A 20,907-nucleotide genomic window follows, 5' to 3' on the forward strand; every position below is an offset into this window, starting at 1 on the left:
GGAGAGGGATTTATGCTTCTTATTTGATATTTTAACTTGTGACAACACATGTTAAGGTCCTGAGGGGTTTGACTGTTGGTAGATTGGTTTTGTTCAAAAGTGCCGAATTATATCTGTATGGCTTATTATTAAAACACTAGCTTGTTGTTGTTGCCATGGCTACAGTAATCATTCAGGTAACTTCAGTGACAGAGTACCATTATTATTATTATTATATGGATAAAATACAGAACGACAACCTGTAATACTTTATTGATATACTAAGAGCTATAATTAATGTTAGATGTAAGGCCATATGAGCTGTATCGTTTCCTTAGCCTATATTAGACTATATTTCATTTCTTAGGTATCTTTTAAATTGTATTTCTATATTACTGCTTTGATGTGTCTGTGTGTAATGCTGCTGTTACACTGCAATTTACAAGCTTGGGATCAATAAAGTATTTCTATTCTATTCTATTACCTTAGCTATAATCTTCCAAACAACAATAAGCCATGAAATCCGGCATTTCTGAACAAAACCTATTACAAACAGCAATAGTCACACCCGTAACTGTAACCGATGTGTTGTGATAAGTTATTTTGTCAAAGTTGGAAGGCTATTTCCACTTATATACAGTACGTCACTGTATCACCAGTGGACGTTCGCTGGTATGGTCCCTATCCGGACACATCCCGTCTGGTGCATGTTCCGGTCTTTTTTTATGCTTTTTTAGAATTCATATGGCTAATTTAGGTTTCTCTAACTTTGACAAAATAACTAATCACAACACATCAGTTACAGTTCTTTTAACGGGTGTGACTATTGCTATTTGTAATAGGTTTGTTCAGAAATGCTGGATTTCATGGCTTATTGTTGCTTGGAAGATTATAGCTAAACTAATAAGCTAAAGAAACGATACAGCTCATATGGCCTTACATCTAACGTAAATTATAGCTCTGTCACTGATATTACCTGAATGTTTACTGTAGCTATGGCAACAATAACAGACTAGCGTTTCAACAACAATAAGCCATAAAGATATAATTGGGCACTTTTGAACAAAAACCAATCTACCAACAGTCAAACCCCTCAGGACCTTAACATGTATTGTCACAAGTTAAAATATCAAATAAGAAGCATAAATCCCTCTCCGACACAGCACCGTCACAGCTGCTTTACTGTGGAAATGGAAACTTCTGGTCAGAGAATAAACAAAAAGTCCTTTCCTCGTTGTTGTCGTTGTCGTCGTTGTCGTCGTTGTCGTCGTTGTCGTCTTTGTCGTTGTTGTTGTCGTTATCGTCGTTTCTTTCAGTGAATTTAATTTTTGTGATAATTTTTTGATCATGATACACGGACTCTTTCAAAGACACACGGACCGTAAAACAAAACACTGGAGAAGAAAAATTAAAAAAAAATTCTCGTAGATTTGCTAGTTTTTAAACTTAAATCTACGACTTTATTTTCTCATAGATTTGCCAATTTAATTTCATAAATCTACAATATTGTTCTTGAAATATTACCACTTAATCATTGTATAGCAAGTAACAATGGAAATTAGCCAAAGATCAAACTCATACCTACAGTATAATTTTATACTAGGCATGATTTATATAAGCATCGTTCTTTCATTTTTATGTCAATAAGTCCATAGCTTCAGTTTCAACTTTATATGTGAATAGCATCATATTTATATATACAATGAGGACACATTCAAGGATTCATGTGCAGTGCACAGTAATTATGTCTTTATAAGACTGTGAATGTAAACACAAGGTTCTGTGAACAGCAGGAGAAGGAATTGGATATTGAGTGAATAGACAGACACAGTGTATGCAGCTGTGTGCTGTAAGGTGGTGGATGCTGACTGTGAGAATCTGTTGTGTGCGATAACACACTGTAAGAATGTCTGTGAGACTGTGGACTGTTGATTTGCTTTAAAAAGAGTCACTGTGGTGACTGTATATATCCAAGGCTGTGTATTGGCAAGAATCTGCCCATATGACACATATCATGATACCGGGGTTAAGTCAATATATTGCGATACTGTAAGCAATGCAATATCTTGAGATTACATTTTTTTTTATATAAAAATGTGTAAACTGTCTAGTATACCGTGAGGCCACTGCAATGACTGGTTACTACTCGTGGGCTACTAACATCATCATGTGACTTATCAATACAATACAATACAATACAATTGGGCTTATCAAATCCACAAGAGTCTCAACTTTCCAGTCATACCCTATTTATGACATTACAAAACTGTTTATGGACCCCAGTATGCAAACATTTTCAAATTATTTTTTTAATTTAATAAAAAAAAATTTAAACCATTTACCCAAACCCATTTTAGTATAAAAAATAACACATTTACTGCATGCAAAAAAACTGCATGGTTTTTGCCCCAAACTCAATGGGATTAATTGAGACTCATGGGTACTCATAGAACCCATTTATATATCTTAAGGTGAGTTGTCAAGAGACCCCTTTGAAAATGGCCATGCCAGGGCTTTCACCAAAATATATCCTAAATTTGGAGTGTAATTTCGACCCCTTCTCATAGAATGACATGGTTGGTACCAATGCCTTAGGTTATCTAGTTTCATATCATATAAATAATTCCCCTCTAGCTATGTGAAGCTATGGTCAGCTGTGGTCCCATGGGTCTCAGAGGGTTAATACATTTTTTTTTGTTTTGTTTTGTTTTCAACAATCAAAACCATATCACAAGACATAATAACCCGATGCTGAAGTCTATTGATATTTTCCTACACCCCTAATATAAACTGTCTATAAATAAAGTACACTGTATTGACATACTACATGGTAGTAGAGAGGAGATAAATAAGTAGATATGTAGATAGATAATAGACATTCTGGAATATTTTTTGTGCATGTCAGTATTGCATTTTAAAAATAGGCATATACCATCCACTGTATGCATTTGGAATCGAATACTTTGGAAACTAAAAGGCTTGGTCTGTCTCTTGGTTGAGCAGAACACAGAATCAAAAGATCTAACGATTTTTGTTGTAAACGTTAATTGTTTGTAGCTGAGTAGAAATAAACTTTACACTAAATTCTGCTGTAAGAACATTTGTTAGTAGTTGTTTGTGTGTTTCAAAATGTGTTACTTACAGGCATAGTCTGTCCACCATGCAAGCTGTTGATGGCGGCCTGCGCTTCTGCGTGGCTGGAGAACTTCACAAATGCACAGCCTGTATACACAGAAAACGAGAGAAATAGAAGGGAGGGACACAACATCAGGGAATGGCCTTGCATATGGGGGAAAAACACCATTCATTACCATTGTTTTCATGTTATCTGGTTTGTAAATATATTCTGCCATTTGTGTGTTCGGTGCATAACTCTGAATAAATCAGTCTAATTGCAGTGAAGGCATTAGCTGTGTGGAACATCCTGTCCCTCGCCCATTTCTAATTCTACCCCCTCCACTTCTGAGCATGGAGCCAAAGCATTTACTATCCTGACTTGTTTGTGATTATTAATCTGTTTAATATTTACACATTGTGATTTGTGTGCAGTCACTCATAAAAGAGATTATGATGACAAAGGCATAGTATTATAATCTGCCTATCTAACCAAATCTTTGCTCGCATATAATTTCGAGGGAGGGGGGGTGCTTTGCTTAAGGGGCATTCAATCATGTAAAGTCTGTTGTTGCACAAAAGGAAAAGTGAACATAAAAAGTTGTCCGGAAGACAAGGGAACGAGTGTTGGCAGCAGTGTTCTGAAGCCTCGTTGCATTAACATTTCAAATGATGAAATAATGTTAAAATGATTCAAGTAGATAATAGTAATATGCAATATGTTTTTGGAAGGCTACATACCCTAACCACATGAATAAATAGTGTATCCGTGTGTCGAGAAGGACAGGAACTACTACAGCATAAAGAGAAGTGAAATACAGTGTAGCTGTAATGTGGTAATCTTCCAAAAGCCATTAAATTAAACAGGAGCTATTTCTCCAAGCTTTATGGTCACCATAGACTGCACAAGGTATTCTGTTATGTCCTATTCTTATCCTTGCCTTCAGGTAGCTCATGTGTTAAGTCAAGAGGTACCTAATTAACAAACTTGTGGATTAATCCTGCTCCCTTTTTCATTCCATACCAGTGTTAGAACCAGGCAGGCTTTTCCTGAGTTCAAACCCCGGTTTCTTGAGAACTGCTGATACCTATTTAAAACAGTTACATATGTACATATACATTTATACCACTCTACATTCTCAAAGGAGGTGTGATAATTCATTTAAATTACAAAACACTGCTAAGTTGGCTCATGGGGTGTTCTGTGTAAGGCAATGACCCGTTCACTACTGCATCTCAGGAGTCAGCTTTGGTTCCCAGACAAACAAGTGAATACTTTCCTGACAAAATCAAAAAGATTAAACTGAGGGACATGCAGCATGTGCACAATCAATGGAAGACAATTTCCACATTTACCTGAGGTTTTCTGTCTACGTTCTAGCCACACAATACATGCAGAAATTGAGTAGTAAAGGCCATGTGTTTCCTGTACTGTCAAATGTCCTCAAAGCTGTATAGATCTACAGAGGCAAACAGATAAGTCAAATAAGCCTTTGATTCTGTCAGAGCACTCTAGCACCCTTTTACTACACTTCAATGCCCCTCCGGGTAGAGGCAGGAAAGGTCTTCATTTGTCCAAGTGAAATGCGTCAGCCTACTGTGTGCCATTGGACTGCAGGTCCATCTTTTAGGGAACAAACGCATGTAACCTTTGTAGTCGAAATAATAAGGGACAGTTTGTTCTTGCAATAGCCTTTCTGTTTTGTAAGGCAAGAGGGAGGGAGGTATATTCCTAACAAAGCCATCAGATATTGTGCCAGAATCCAAGTGAACCCAGCAGCTCAGCCCAACGTGAAAGATGCCCAAAACTGCAGGGCTTGGCTTACACCATCAATGGCAAAGTCATGTCAAATGTACAATGTCAAATTTCTCCCCAAGCAAACCCAATGCTGTAACCTTGCTGTTCTTGACCTAGAAAAAAAAAAGTTAAGGGACAGACACAGAGCACAACATCATTCTCAAAAGAATTGGAAGTGCTATAGCCTCATAAATTATAGTGCACATTTGAGTTTTTGAATTTGATGGCTCAGAATGAGTTGGGGGTGGGGGGAGAGATTGTATTGCTTTCAAGCGAGAGGATCTGCACTGCCTTTTGAATTCCCGGGGTAATAATATGTATGCATGAATTCCATCCCGCTGGATGGGTGACATTTATAACACAACTTAATTATAGACCTAAAAGCCATCTCTCTATTTTTCCTGACAATTCAGGGCTCTATTCAACTCTGGCAGCAAGTGTTGCACTTTGAAAGTACTTTGAGGAGCAGTGCCATAGAGAGATGGATGTTAAACTTCTCGGCCTTTTTATTGGGTGAAGAGGGGTGCTGAAAAGCTTCTGAGTAGCATAAATTTACATCAACAGGGGACAAAGCCTCCATCATGGAACAGATAGCACTGTCAATTTCAAGGTCTGTCTCATTCAAATTACGGGAACCTCATCCCAAGCGAGGCGGCTGGCAAAATAATTTGCCGTAACATCCCGTAATGATTGCGTGGGACTGTCGCACAGTGTGTGATAGGACCAGATACCTATATATGAGACCTTTGTCTGGTGGTAGCACTCATAGTCCATTGCTCTACAGTCTTCCATTTCATAGCAGTGGAAAGAAAAGGTAATGATCAGGCAAGTGATAATAGGTACAAATACCAACACAGGAAACATGGCATGTGAAGAGAGGAGAAAGAAAAAGAGATGAGGTGCGGGGTGCAAGGGGGTGAAAAGGAGTGAATGCGCGAATGAGGGAGAAAACTAGCTCCTGTCTGACACAGCAGCACCAGCCTTATTTCATTTTATGTGCTGTCAATCAGCTTAAGGCATCTAAGCACAGGAGAAGAGAGGGAGCTGGAGAGACAGCAAAAAAGAGGAAACAAGCCAGGGAGAAAGAAAGGTAGTGGGCCGGTGGGGCGACGCAGAGCAATAGACCCCGGATTAACAGTGAGAGAACAGATGTACACAGATAGGCGTGTGGTTCAGTATAGCAAGCCTTTCTCTTTGATATACTTGGCTTGCACATTATCAACCCCTCTCCCTTTGCCTTCCCACACATCCTTTTCACACATAGGAGAATAAATCACAGTCAACAGAGAGAAAGGAAGGTATAGCCTCTGTGCTAGTATCACTACCATTATCGCTCCAAATATGGCTGCGAGACAGAGACCCTTTGTAGGATGATGGGGGGCGGGGGGGTTCGCTCTCTCAGAACAATCTCACCTGGATCGCACATTTCACAGCCATCTCTAATTTGACCATACTCCACTAACTAAATAGTACATAAGCCACAGACATGAACGCATTAACTGTTCCTGAATGCAGGCAAATCTGCCACTCAGTCAGTGACAGCAGTGTAACCCAGAGCATAGCTGCTTTATTTACAGTAGGACATTATCGTCCAATGGTGTCTCTAGGGAGGGATGACGGGGATGTGGGAAACAAACATGATTAGACCCCTCCGCTTTTCAGATAACAGGAAAAGGAGGAGGGGAAGGAGAGGAGTGAGCTGAAAGACGAGGTGTTGTGTGATGGATTTGTTGAGTATAAGCCCAGGGTGAGAGGAGCTGCCGTGATGAAGAGACAACAAAAGAAGAAGTTTGGGAGGGAAAGAAAAAAGGAGAGAAGAAGGAGAGGTTGTGAGAACAAAAAAAGGGAAGGGAAATACAGAGAGTAGTGAGAAAAGGAAAGTGGGAGGGGAGGAGGTGTCGGAGCACAGTGACAATGAGGTATGAAAGAAATGCAAGCCAGACACACGAGAGGTGGTGAAAAAAGCAGAATAGCTGAAGGGGAGGATGAGTTATTCAGATGAGCAGACAGTGTCAATGAGTGCATAGCAGGTGAAGCATGGTTCCAAAAAACGTAAGGAGCAGAAAGAGAAAGAAAGTCAGTACACATATAGACAGACGGAGGGATTTAGAGGGACAGACAGGGGAAAAAAAGAGTGGGAGGTGTGTGGGCTCTGACCCTTACTGGCCCCATCAGGCCCTCGCAGGACGGTGCACTCCTCGATCTGGCCGAAGGTCTCGAACAGCCGCCGGACGTCGTCCTCACTCTGCTGCTTACCAAGCATTCCCACAAACAGCTTCCTGTCTTCTGGATAGGAAGAGAGGAATGAGGAGGGAAGGAGGGAGGGTGGAAAAGAGGAGAGAACAGACAAATGCTACAGCTGCTGCTGCTGTTGTTGTTGTTGTTGTTGTTGTTGTTGTTGTTGTTGTTGTTGATCTTACTGTTGTGTGCTGTGCCACCCCACCCTATGAGGGAGAAACATTCCTGTTTCCAGTGAGCTATTCAAGTCTACCAAGGTGATGTTTGATACAGATGATGTTTGGAGGTAAAGGTAGAAAGAGAGTGGGGATGTTTTGCACAAGTAAAAGACAAACTGTTAGTTTGTCTGGATGCCTAAGTCACTGAGTTGAAAGAGAACATGGAACAAGAACATGATATTACATTTTTTTATCACCAAAGGAGTAGGCATTATAATAAGCAAGAGTAAACTCTGCAGCTTACACCATAATGAACTCAGGAAATTGAGTCTGAAACAATGCCTCAGCTAAGGCATACTGGTTTCACATTCAAGACTATACTTTTGTCATCTTCTCCACTTTCTGCTGACAAGATATAAAATATATCGAGACTAATAAAAAACACTCACATTTGTTCAGTATGAATTCTTATGGAAAACTTGTTGTTTTGGAAAATAAGTCAAGTAGAATAAAAAAAAATAACAAGATTGTGTGCATTGCCCAGTGTTGGCCACCCAGAAATAACAGATGAAGCTTTTCATTTTAAAGTTATTTGCGGATAATTATCAGACAAAGGTTTGCAGATTTGTAGTTTTTTCAACTCCAACAAATACAAACTTAATTAAGCTATATCATAATTCTGAGAAAGAATTGGTCTTCCCTCTATTCTATTCTAAATCTAGGGTAAATACATGTTTTACTCTGCACAACAAAACCTCAGTAATCATAACCATGACTTAATGCTTTCACAGCCCAGTGATGGAGAGGGATGTTTGCAGAAAGCAATGTTTTATTGAAACTATGACAGTCACAAGTTCTAGTCCTCACGCCTTGAAACCAAAGAATGGCAAAGCATTACAGTAGTTAGTTTTGTTTTGTCATTATCTCACTAAATATTTCTGTTGAATCTGGGGCTTAATTAGTTGGCTTACTTTCTACTATTATGAGTAGGTTACCTAATTTGTGTCAACAATATAAGCGTGTTGCTATGATTCTTTTGAGATGCTTGGAGCAGATCTAATTCTTAAAGACCATTCATTGGTGACAGAACACAATTTCACACATGCAATGCAACCCTGACCCTATCTTGACATTACCTGGTGGAGCTGTATGTGAGAACACAAATGTCCAAATAAGTTGGACCGGACATTAAACAGACTTTACCCTTCCAGCTCCCTAGTAAGTCTGTGCAATGTCCGATTGAGAAGGTCACAGCAAGCAAGCTGTCGCCATTCCGAGAGAATGCAAACATCTCCCCTTACACATCTCAATACATCATTACACAAAGACGCCAACAAAAAGGCCAACTGGAGAGACAATGAGATTCAGGAACTCCTGTTGGAAAGGGCCGACACCAAAATCATTGGAAAAATCTGAGGAACGCCACGACACTGGGTTGTTTATGACCAAATTACAGATCAGTTACGTGGTAGCGGTGCAATCCGCATCATGGCCTGCCTCCTGCACACTCTACATGGGCTCCACCCCTCGCCTAAAACAAACGAATATGAGTATTTCCATTAAGTGAGAGCATGTCTGACTCTGGAGAAACTCTGGAGAATCAGGTCACATTGTCATTGACACAGAGTTCATTAAGAAAATGGCCTAATTCTACACAATAAGAAGGGTGCACTTAAAAGCAATACTATACATGAATCATGGAAATGGCTACATTCTGACTATAAAACTGACAGCTTCTTGTAAACCTTTTCAGTAGAAAAACATCAAGGGTAAGTGGTTAAGGAAAAGTGTTAAAGTGACAAAGCAGCCCCCTTTTGTACAGTCTATGTACAGTAAGCTGAGTCTAGTGTGCTGAGTGCTAACTTTTACAAAATGCCTGACCAATATTCAACTGGATTGAAATGTGCAGTGTTGCTCCTCATTACGTTTGAAGGGCAGCTCCACCCACACAAATATCTTCACAGTTCCTCCATGTCAGAGTAACTTCCTGAGCTCCAGAGGGGGGCACTCTGGCTCAGACGTATAGGCTCTATACCACTACATTTTGGCCGGCCAGAAAGCTGGATTCTTCTAATTAATCTTTCCAGTGCCCTGGCTTTAGACAGTGCATTCATCTTCTTTAAATCTTTTACATTATGCATCCCCTATTTCACTGTGTTGTGGAATGAAATGGCTACTAGCAAGAACCCATCGCCAGAACTGATGGAAAGTGGCAGGAAGAGGAAGAAGAGTTTATTGGAAATGACACTGTTGATCTTCAGTGTGAGTCATTTGACTGGTAGGGAGCGGGCGAGGAGCGGAGGGCGAGAGCATCACCTGGGCCTCAACAGATGTGACGCCTCCTGTACCTGCCAGGCCCCATTAGACGCAGCTGTTCTAAAAATAAAGCACCAGGGCTTCCTTTCTGCAGCGGGGAAATCGGATCCTGTTCCATTCCTGTAAAGTTCAAATGAGACACGTGCCTGCTACCCGCTTGGCCACACAAATGAGCACCTGCATAATCAATAAGGCCATGCTGCCTGGTATGTACTGCTGGTGTCTTACTGCAGCCGTGGTGTCACTCCATGTTCCTGCAGTCACGCCTCACACAGCAGGAATTCGCAGTCCCGCCAGCTGAGCCTGGTACTACAGCTCATTACTGTCCCTCCTCCATTGGAGCCCCCGGGTTGGAAGTGAGCGAGAACTCTGAGGAGATCGCTACAGAGATGGCCACTTATAATGTCGACTGGGGTTTAGCAAAGACAGACAGGAGGACAGTCGACTAGCTGGATATTGGGCATCAGCGGAGAAGCTGCGTAGCTGTAAAGTCAGCCCTGAACAGGTGTTGAAAAGAAATGAGCCTGACTCTGGTCCATGGCAGCAAAGGTGAAACATGAAACGAGGCAACAGCCTGTCCAGAGCACACATGACTCTGCCTTGATAGTCCCTCCATCGTTCAGATTTTCACCAAGGTGTCACCGTAACAACTTTAATGGGCAGAGTGCAGTTTTACAGGCCTCCTACAGTGTGTTAATGTTTTGGGACAAAAGCCTCATCTCAGTCCTGGCCCGAGGAGATCTAATGGCGGCTTTACAAGGCTAATTAACAAGCCATGAGCGAAGTAATGAACTTTCCAAATGTGCTGGCAAACGCAAAAATAAATTACACCCCAGTGAAGGCATTAAAGGAAGTGTGAGTGTACTTGGGAGCATTCCTTTGGGAGAGGCCACAGTGAGAAAATGAATTTGGAGCTGCTATCTTTTCATTGCCTGACCTAAGAGTGTCCCAGTCGACCAACTGCATGCCCTGGTCAGAGTATAGATTGCTATTAATTAGTCCACTTTGCACCTGTCTCCAAAGCAGCTCTTATTGGATTTTGCATGTTCCCACTCATCTCCTATGGCCACTCGCAAGCTTTAAATTGCCATTTTATGAATATGAATAAATATCTTGTAATCCACCCTCTGCACAAGGAGAGGACTCAATGACGCCAAATAGTTATACATTAAAAGTAGGGAGAGAAGAGAAAAAAAAGTTTTCTCAAGTACAGTCATGTATTTGCATTGAGAGGGGTGAGGACCTTCCTATGGAATTGGCTGAGGATACAGAAGTATGACAGAACTCATTGAGCTCACTGTTTGACCTCTTGGTACTTATCTCGTTGAGAGGGGCTCTTCTTATCCCTCTAGCTCTACAGCACTTCTCTGCTCTACTCTGAAGAGACCTTTGTAATCTGCACTTTTAAACCTCGCCACTTCTTTAAATAACAGTGTGTGTGTGTGTGTGTGTGTGTGTGTGTGTGTGTGTGTGTGTGTGTGTGTGTGTGTGTGTGTGTGTGTGTGTGTGTGTGTGTGTGCGCGTGTGTGTGCGCACGCGCACGTGTGCGAGTGTGGCAGTTACGAAGCCTGGCTATATCATGATGATGTTTTGTTGTAAGATTACATATTAAACAATTTCTCCCTGGGATTATTAAAGTATTTCTAATTCTGATTCTGATCATTGAATCCTGAAGCACCGCTGATTAATCCTGCTGTTTTCATAGCACTAAACATATTTTATCCACCAAAAATATCCAATATCAGTTCAAGTATATGCTTATTTTGATATAGCATGTTTTCTGGTAATACAATACATAAATAGTCTATATTGAATAACCCCATAGTAAGCTCTATGTTTGTATGCTGAATTAAATACTTGACAAATAAAAAGTGACCCAGTTATGGATTGATAGAAACGTTACAGAAAAAAAACATATATGACAGACATTCGCCCTACGGAGCTATATGATAATTTTGATTAATATAACCAAAACTGTAATTTTTAAATGAAATGCCCTGAGGTATTTAAGATAACATTTTCTGAAAAGTTTGAATAATTGTGCTTATTATTGACAGTTTAGACAACTTGTGTATCAAGTTATCTCGATATATCAAGTTATCTTGATATATGATTTCATTATGACAGAGTTCCACTGAGAGACGATAAATGATCATATTAAAATATCACCTGTCCTACTTCAGACAGCCCTTTCCTTTGGCACGACATTTTCTTTACTGTATTATGCCACAGTTCAGCTGTTTGGGTCAAACTTTCATCGTTTTATAGAAGAGAAAAATAACAGGAGAAAAAAAACTTACTGCAATACTGAAGGTAATACAATGACTGTGGATAAGAACCTCATAAAACAACACTTCAGAATATCCAAACTATCCCTTTAAAATGGGTTTGTGCGCAAAAAGATATATTTAATATATACACACTGTATATGTATGCCCACAGTATATTAATGCCTATATCCATGAAGTCATATAACATTATATTACAATTATTATTACATCATTTCTGATTCTGATAATTTAAAGCCTTTTCCAGTGCACAGAGCTCACTTCCTCTCACACACAAGGTAATACACATGCCTCTCTTTGTTTCCTCATCTCCTGACTGAAGGTGGGAGCAATTGTGTGGAAAATGGTTCCATGTCAGTCTCCAGCCATGTCCAAACTGAGGTGGCATGTGGACGGCCCCGTTTTATTAATGCAAATAAAAAAAGGGAGATCAAAAAAGTTATCAAAACACTACTGACATCTGACAATTGCTTGTCTCAGGAAGCCTTTTCATTTCAGGGCCCGGTATATTAAAAATTAATGGATTTTGCACAGATGCCATATGCTGTCAAGATTGATGCTTCTCTCTGTGGAATAAAGTGCTACTTGTGTTGTAGGCTGCAGTGTGTGCATATAGATTGTCCTTTTCTTTTCCTCTCATCTCCTTTTGTGTCTCTATTGCCCTCTCTGTGTTTTTCTCTTTACCCTTTATTGTCATCCCTCACCCTACTCTTTCTCTCCAGGCAAGGAATCGGTTGCTGCGAAGTCTACTTTCAAAAGTTTCTGCTTTTGTTTGGCAATAATGGGAAAATTATCTTAAAAATAATTACTCTCCTGCTCCTGTGCTGTGGTAAATATTTCTGTTTTTACATGATTCTGTCACTTATTGCCTGCTGGCAGCAGTCAGGAAAGCTTGGTAGTAGTAAGCGTTCAGAATGCACGGACAGCTGCATCAAACGATAAAAGATGCCTGTTACGCCGCTGGGTGCATTTCAAATGCAGAGTAATGTTCCAGGCGGCACAACAGAGAAGTTGTGCCTCTCATGGTCTCATTAGAAAAGCCTGATGCTGGTGCACTGCTGCCTGGGAGGCCCTCCACCAGACACACTCAACCGGTCTGTACGCACATGTAGGCGTACAGACCGGTTGTACAAAATGTTGGGAACTGCATCTTAATATTGAGTTAGATTTGATTTTTCATCATCTACTAGGTGCCATTTGCTTTCAGAATAGGCTTTTTGGATACTGCGCACTTTGCACATTATTGAGAGAAAAATATACAGTAGCCTAGCCACTGTTGGAATACAATTGATGTCTTTTGTTATCTAACATTGTTATAAATGCTTATATCTGGAGTTAAAAGTTATCTGGCCATGAGACTTTCACAACAGACTTAATTTCCTTTCCCCAAATAACTTAAGGGGATAATCCTCCCCGTATAAGCCCCATTTACCCACAAAAACTTAACCTCCAGGTCACTTTTTGTAGAAACATTAATAGTTTATCATTATCTTTCTTTTGAAAGATATATTGCCAAGAGCAGTTAATCAGTGGAATAATTATTCATTAGACAAGCACTCACTGTCTATCAATGATATTTTATGATTAATACAATGTAATAATGTTAGATGCATGTTAGATGCAGTCTCAAAAAGAACTAATCAAAATTAAGTGGAGTGAACGGTACTCAAGTTTAGTAAAAGTAATCAGAAAACAGAAGAAACTCAACTTCCAACTTGTGACCAATAAAGTGTTATATTAACAGTAAAATTCAGTATATTGTTTCAGAAATTTCACAGAAAAAAAGTCATGACTGATCCTAAAACTTGCCAGAAAACATTTTATTTAATCTAATAATAATGGATGAAGGGCGGCACGGTAGTGTGGTGGTAAGCACTGTCACCTCACAAGAGGGTTCCTGGTTCGAATCCCGGCTGGGGCCCTGCTGTGTGGAGTTTGCATGTTCTACCCGTGTCTGCGTGGGTTTTCTCTGGGTTCTCTGGCTTCCTCCCACAGTCCAAAGACGTGTACGTGTTAATTGATGACTCTAAATTCCCCGTAGGTGTGAATGTGAATGGTTGTCTGTCTCTGTTTGTCTCTATGTGCCCTGCGATAGACTGGCGTCCTGTCCAGGGTGTACCCCGCCTCACGTCCAATGTCGGCTGGGATCGGCTCCAGCCCTACTGCGACCCCGACAGGGACAAGCGGTTGAAGATGAATGAATGTATGATGATAATGGATGAATATACTGTTTTGGCTTAATAAAATTAATAAAGAGGACTTTGTAGTGCATATGGTAAGGTAAATACGATGATGCTGCAGAGTCAGTGAGGAACAATTACCTGCTACAATGGAAATTGTATGGATTTTCATTAAGAGACAAGTTGTTTGTTGTTTGTTTTCTTAGTATTGTTAGAGCCTGTGTTAAAGTCAGTATAGTTAGTGGGATGAAGGCTCAAGAAAGTACTTTGATACTCAGGATCACCTCCTCTTGTACATAATGATGTTATCTGGTGCACCAGAGAGGTTGCCAGAGCTGGGTTACCTAGTCAACTGGGTTTAGTTACATTCTTAGAGGTCCCATTTAATGCTAATTTCTATTAGAAAGTGTTCATGTTCACGTCTGGAAACACCCCGTTTTAGCACCTATCTTTTTAACCTCCTTCCCGAAAAAGCCCAGTCTGCTCTGATTGGTCAGCATTTCCGGGTCCTCAGCTTCTGGATTGTCATAGTCTGGACTCTTTACCGTCTCTTGTCTAGACTCTGCACTGTTATAGTAACCGGGGGAATGACTGTAACAACACAGTAGCATAGGGTTGGGCAGTACTGAAATTCCCCTAATGACGATATTGTTTTATGAAAATCAACAATATGCAATATCATCATCCAAAAAAAAAATCTCAAGAGAGAGACGTACATATATATAAATATCTATGGACTTGAGACACATATGTTGCAATACCCTTAAGTGGACACAAAGTGGTATGTATGGAATGAGAATAACACAGACCTACATTTTGTCCACAACCTACAAGTTTGTTGAGTTGGTAGAGTTGGTAGTGGCTAGCTTGTTAATCCACCGTGCTTTAATGCTACACTGTCGCTCAACTGGCAAAAGCAATGTGCTTTCCTATGCTATGACAAGAGTCTGTGAATGAAGCATTACCTTTTTCTCATTTAGTGTCTGAGAGTCTGAGTCTGTGCGAGTCATTCAGAGTCTGGTTCAGTGCTCAGACCACAGATTTAAGTAAAGTATTTAGCCTAAGTAGAATACTGAATACCTTGAACTGCAGTGTACTGTTTATACTGTAGTTTTCATGTTGTTGTACAGCGACAAAACAGTGTTTGATTCAAAATCGATGTTAGAACTTAACAAAAGAAAAGCTCAAACTTGATGTATAATTCAGTGTCAATATGCACAGTTCAAGTGCAGTGTTGAAGTTAACATAGAAAATGTAAAGTAATGTTGTGAGCTCATAGTAAAACCACCTGCATGATATATCTGTTTAGCTGCATCTTTCATCCCCCACAAGCATTCCCTTCACCTTTACACAACACTTTCAACTGTTTAATAAGCCCCATTTTACTTCTAACCCATGTTTAGTTCCTACCCAGCTTACAGAAGTAATTAGACCCCCTCCCAGTGAAAATGATGTGCAACTATAAAGTAAACCTTTCTGCTGCTGGTCCTGATTTGATGTATGCAAGTGGATTATCCGGTATAGTGAGGTGGTAAATGGAATAATCAGAGGAGAACAAACATTCAAATTGTCAGTGTATCAGGCACAATGAGAGGATGCAGCCTTCACATTTGTAAATGCATAACTTATACCACTAGAGCTGTCACATTCATTTACCCAGGGGAGTTGGAGGGAAGCTTTAAACCTTCTTGTAGCATGATCAAAAACCAGCCCAGAACAATCGGGGTAACTTGTGAGAAATTGCCTGTTGTGGCTTCTGTCCAAATATTATGGCTCCTTCTGTTTGAAACATCTTCTCTAATGGTCCAATTATGGAGCTCTGCAAAAAAAGCAATTTAAATCAATGCTTTAAAAAAGTTGTTCCCACCCTTTTAAACCTTGTAAACAGATATCCCCTGACTAACTGACATGTTTATGGATATTTGTATTCAATATATAATAATGACAGTACAGAACAACTAAAAAACTGTACAATTAACCCAAATACAAAAGTAGTAAACGCAAGATTATTTCCTGTAAAATTACTTTTCATGTTATTTTTTTGTTAACTTTTAATACAATTCTCTCTGTTGAATTTGTTTTAACAATCATACATACTTAGTGGCCTCCTTTTTTTCTAAAAGATGCAGTATTTTCTTCTACCTGCTGCTTTGTCATTGTTCTGTTAGTTCTCGTTAGAGTTTTTCTTTTAACGTTAATGTTTCTTAAATAGAAATCTCAACTTTTAAAATAGCTATTTAATTTAGTTTTATTTACAGTAATAAATGAAAATGCTGAGATATTGGCCAACTGTACATAAAAATATAATTATTACATTAAGAAGCCCTCTTACCCCTGCTTTTGCGAACCCTAGTTGGGGTAGGGAACCAATGATTTAAAACCTAAATGTATACTCTGCAATGGTCACTTGGAAATCTGTGAATTTTTTTTGTCCAAGTGTCCCCATGTCTGTGTGTATTTCTCAGCGCACACACGCAGCATCAACCGCTGCCAGGCTTCTTCTTGACTTTTCAGAGTTTTGCACGATGGTGTCCAGAGGCACAGAGGGATCTTTTGGCTTCATTTGCATGTAAAGTGGAACGCGCTCTTCTGTGGGTGTGAGGTGCCTCCAGACAGCCCCTCCCCTTTGGCCTGCCTTACTGAGTCAGCCAGCCAGCAGCCCTCACTCTTCCCTACCTGCTGGGGTGGAGTATGACAGCACAGTGCGTAACATCTCAAGGTCCTGTCAATCTCTTCACTGCCCCAACTAGGGTCAACCTTCTGAAGAGCAGCAGGTTGGCAAGGACAAACATGACCCATTCACAAAGACTCCCCTCAGCCAGACAGACAAAAGGCATGGGTAGGATATTAAAAAGGCTCACACAGGGCTGCTGAGTATGAAATGCAGGGATTGCGATGCTCCTGGCACTCTATAAGTATCCAATAAAACAAAAGTATGAGGAGCTAATAAACAAGCAGAGTAAATAGACTGTGTGTAGACTAAATGCAATGAGAGTGGCACTTTGTGAAAAAGTCGATGTTGATGGAGGTTGCTGGGCATTTCAGAAGAGTGTTGAAACGTTCTTATCAGAGTTAATAAAAGGAGAGGGTGTTGCTGGCTGACCCATCATCTCTCTTCTCATCAGCGTGGTCTCCAGTCTCACAGCAGTGGCTAGAGGAGGGGGACCTGGCTCCAAGATTGTGTTTAGATAATGGCCATCTCCAATCATAGATAATCTGGCCCCATCTTTTCTTCCCAGACACAGTGGCAGACAAGGTCAGGGGGAAACAGATTCCTGGCGAGGCAAAGAGGAGATAGGGATGGGGCGGCTCTGAGATGATTTACTGCTGAGATTCACTCAGCTGCCTCCATCACCCTCCGTTAACTTTCTCATCCTGTCGTCTCTTCTCCTCTCGCTCTTTTTGTCTTCCATCTCTAACTCTCTTGCATTCCTCCATGGGCCCCGTACTGAATCCCCACCTCTCTCACTATCACTCGCTTCATCACTCCCTTTGCACTGTATTACCAATGAGACAGAGAGAGGGAGAAAGAAGGGATGAGAAAGACAGAGAGAGAGAGAGCGAGAGAGTGAGTGTGTCTACTTTTCCTCAATTCTGCCCCTTTTGGTTTGAAGAAAATTGCTTGGGCTTCAAGTGGAGATATAGTAGCATGTCTGGCCCTGCACTGACCACTGAACGAGTGAGCAGAAGACCCATGCCTCGATTCTCTCAGTATCTCTTGAAATCATGGCTTGATAGAATTGGGCGGGTAAAAAAGTAGTGTTAAGCGAATCAGATAAATGTGGACATTGTGGGGGAGAGGTCGGATGACTCAAGGAACAGAAATAGATTTAAAGGCTGTGAAGCTCCCCTCCCATGCTCCATTCTTTCTTGATAATCCAAGGGGAAAAAAAACAGAATAAGACATGAGTCATTATAATAGACAGCTAGAGAATCAGCTCTTTGATCCATAATGGCAGCTGAGCAGCAGGATTGCCCACCACCCCCCGCCATTTTTGAGCTCTGGTTTTACTTATCCTCTTGACACTCCCATATCCCCAGAGAGAGGATGTCTCTCAGGGACACCATGAACAAAAGATTGGCTACTGGTGTCTCAAAATAGAGTAATGGGCCCTAATGCCTGCACAGGCACGTAATCAAGACCCCTGCACAAGCTCCCATGACAGATAATTGCTGATTTCTTGGTAGTGATAAATGTGACTCCATTCTAGAGGTACAAATGTCCCAGTGCAGCCCTGCATTTGACAACCTAGAAGCCCCACTGGGATTAGTGTACCTGACTGGCCAGCCTTCCACAGATGAATCCCTTGCTCCTTACTCTCCTTTAGTCCGCCCTAGCTGGGCTGTCTTTTTTCCTTAAACCACAGGCCTTCATAGTAAATCTCATTTCATTGTCAGCCGTGACTGTGGTTTACTTCCCTGTCCTGTCTGCTGACTTCCTGTTGCCATTAAAGTTCAATATCTCTGTTGGGGCCTGTCTGTTTGGTCTTATTTCATTCTGTGCTGTGTCCTATCCTGTCCTCCCATATAGAAAGTTCATCTGACAGAATAGCAGAGGCTGTGCCAGCCTAAGAGCTCTCTGTATTTCATTCAGCCTGTTCATCTTCCTTCTCTTTCTGCTGAAAAAGGGGTAGTAATTGATATTGGGACCTATCCATCCTCCCCTCTTAAATCGAGAGATCCAATTTATTTCGGTGAGAATGCCGATTGGCTCTCTCCCAGGTCTTGTCGGTCAGACTTTGCCTGTTTTTAGATGGCCGTTAATTAAAGTGCCCCCACAACAAAAATAAGATCTACACGGGGGTGTGTGTGGCAATAGAAATGGGCCATCTGATTCACACTTGACCACATAAATCAGCCAAGTGGCTCAGTCTAATCTGACCCAGGCAGTCTAAATCACCACTCTGAAATGCTGACACAGGGCAGACACAGACCGGTCCAATTAGATCCAATTCTACCCATGTAAATCTTTAACAGGCTTAATCTGCATTAACCTCAGTGATGTTAGTCACAAATGGCTTTAGAATGATCTAGTCAATCACCATGTCAGTCAGACTGAAGATGGAAGAAGGAGGCTGTGCGAGAGAATCATTGCAATGTTGAAGCACATTTGATGACGTCTGCTTTAAATGTGCAAGTTTACTTTTTAAAGAAGAACACTCTGTTCAAATAAATGATCTAATTTGACTTACAGTATGCCAGTTGAGTTCAACTGGAAGTCTCCCATCAAACATTAAATCACATTTAATCTGTCTCTGATATATTTAGAAGGTTTAGCAATCTATACTATACTACATATAATCCCAGTGTCATCATGACAGTACTATTAATGAGGCAGATGTATAGATGGGTAAATAGATAGACAGGTGAAAATGTGCTATAGGCACAATTTTAGAGAAGTGAAAACAGGTACTGTGTATAAAAATCAATTAGTTGTACTTACATCTGGACAAAAACAGATACTTTGTATACCACAAAGACTTTCCAAGACTCTCCTTGCCTTCAGTCAGTGATTAATAAAGTAATACATTAAGTCATATTAAAAGTTTCTCCAAGTAGTAGCTCTGGGGTGTTTCTATAAGTTTGTGTTTGTGCTAATCTGTGTGTGTGTGTGTGTGTGTCTGTGTGTATTTTTGGGGAGTATTTCACTGCCTCTTATCTGTAAGCAGACTGTACTATCACTCTGTGGAGATCAAGGGATGGAGATCCTCAACTCCCCATTCTTTTCCATTCTCTCTCTCACTCCTTCTCTCTCTCTCTCTCTCTCAATCTATCTATCTCTTTTATCACCCTCTCTTTCTGTCCACGTCTTGTCTTTGAACTGCTCCCAGTGACTGTGAACCTGAGACAGCCCCTCTGCTGGCACAGATGGGAAGTCAATAGAAGCAAGTGACCTATATTACAGGCTACTCTACTAACTCCCAGTGCGTCTCAAGTGAGCGCAGAATATTAAGGGTCGCATGTGCACCGTTCCAGTGTATTTGTGTGTTTCTGTGTGTTTTGTGAGGGAGGTGTGCAATGGAGACCAGGAGAAGGTTAATTACCTCCTCGTCCTTCGCTGTCGGCTGGCTTCACCTGGATGGGCCGGTTCATCTGGAGAAAGAGAGAAAAGGAAGAAAAGGGAAATCCCAGGTTAGCACGAAACGATAGGAGCAACGTCTACAATATGTGAGGTGGGAAGAGAACAAGTAAAATGTGGCAGTGTTCCAGCCGTTAATGGACTGAGTTTGTCCTGCTCTTTGAGCTAAACACAAAAATCAAACAGTGGCGATGCCGTAAAAGAGATAAATCTGTTCAGTGCTCCATGCCAACGTGTTTAATTAATCCAGGGTACTGCCTCTAGAGATGCCTGAATTCCCCTCACAGTTCAGCAGAATTAGCACTTTTCAATGACGGAGCCACACTGGGTGTCAGATGGCACTTGGAGATTAATGCCATTACATCAGCCACTCCCAGCCCCACAGGGAGAGGTCTTTTCAGGCTGGCCCTTGCGCTTCCTGTCCCCTCCTGGCTCCAGACTCCCAGTCACCAGCTATATCCTGCTCATCCCTGACCCTCAGCAATGCCTCTTTCTATGCCTCCATCCCTTCTTCCTCTCTACCCAGAAGCCCTGTTGCAATTCATGACCAATATGCCACTGGTGCGGACAGCCAACCCCAACTCGCACCAGCCTGCTCCTCCTGCAAGCTATAGAGAACCACCGAACAGCGTAGCTGTGAAACAGCTTTTTGAAAGGTTAACAGTAGGGGATCGATAAACAACCTTTGAAGAACCATTTTATAGTGAGGTGAAAGCAAAACGTCGCCAAGCCAACATAAAAAAAACACTTTTAAAAA

At 41.0% G+C, this 20,907-nt stretch overlaps 1 protein-coding gene across 16 annotated transcripts in view; it reads right to left on the reverse strand.

The window, feature by feature from the left end:
- The window catches only part of celf6 (CUGBP Elav-like family member 6), a gene marked incomplete at both ends in the record, with an annotated part of 144,016 nt that overhangs the window by 20,567 nt on the left and 102,542 nt on the right, over positions 1 to 20,907 (reverse strand). For 6 of the 16 annotated variants that reach the window (XM_083938451.1, XM_083938447.1, XM_083938458.1 and 3 more), the window contains 3 exons: positions 3,122 to 3,201; positions 7,049 to 7,174; positions 20,116 to 20,164. In XM_083938451.1, coding sequence (XP_083794577.1) covers positions 3,122 to 3,201; positions 7,049 to 7,174; positions 20,116 to 20,164 — 255 coding nt within the window. Of the gene's footprint in view, positions 1 to 3,121; positions 3,202 to 7,048; positions 7,205 to 20,115; positions 20,165 to 20,907 lie in introns of all 16 variants that reach the window. The other 10 variants (XM_083938455.1, XM_083938453.1, XM_083938444.1 and 7 more) reach the window with 2 other exon arrangements.

Source organism: Echiichthys vipera (assembly GCF_963691815.1).
Source record: "Echiichthys vipera genome assembly, chromosome: 1".
In the NCBI taxonomy this organism is placed as follows: domain Eukaryota; kingdom Metazoa; phylum Chordata; class Actinopteri; order Perciformes; family Trachinidae; genus Echiichthys; species Echiichthys vipera.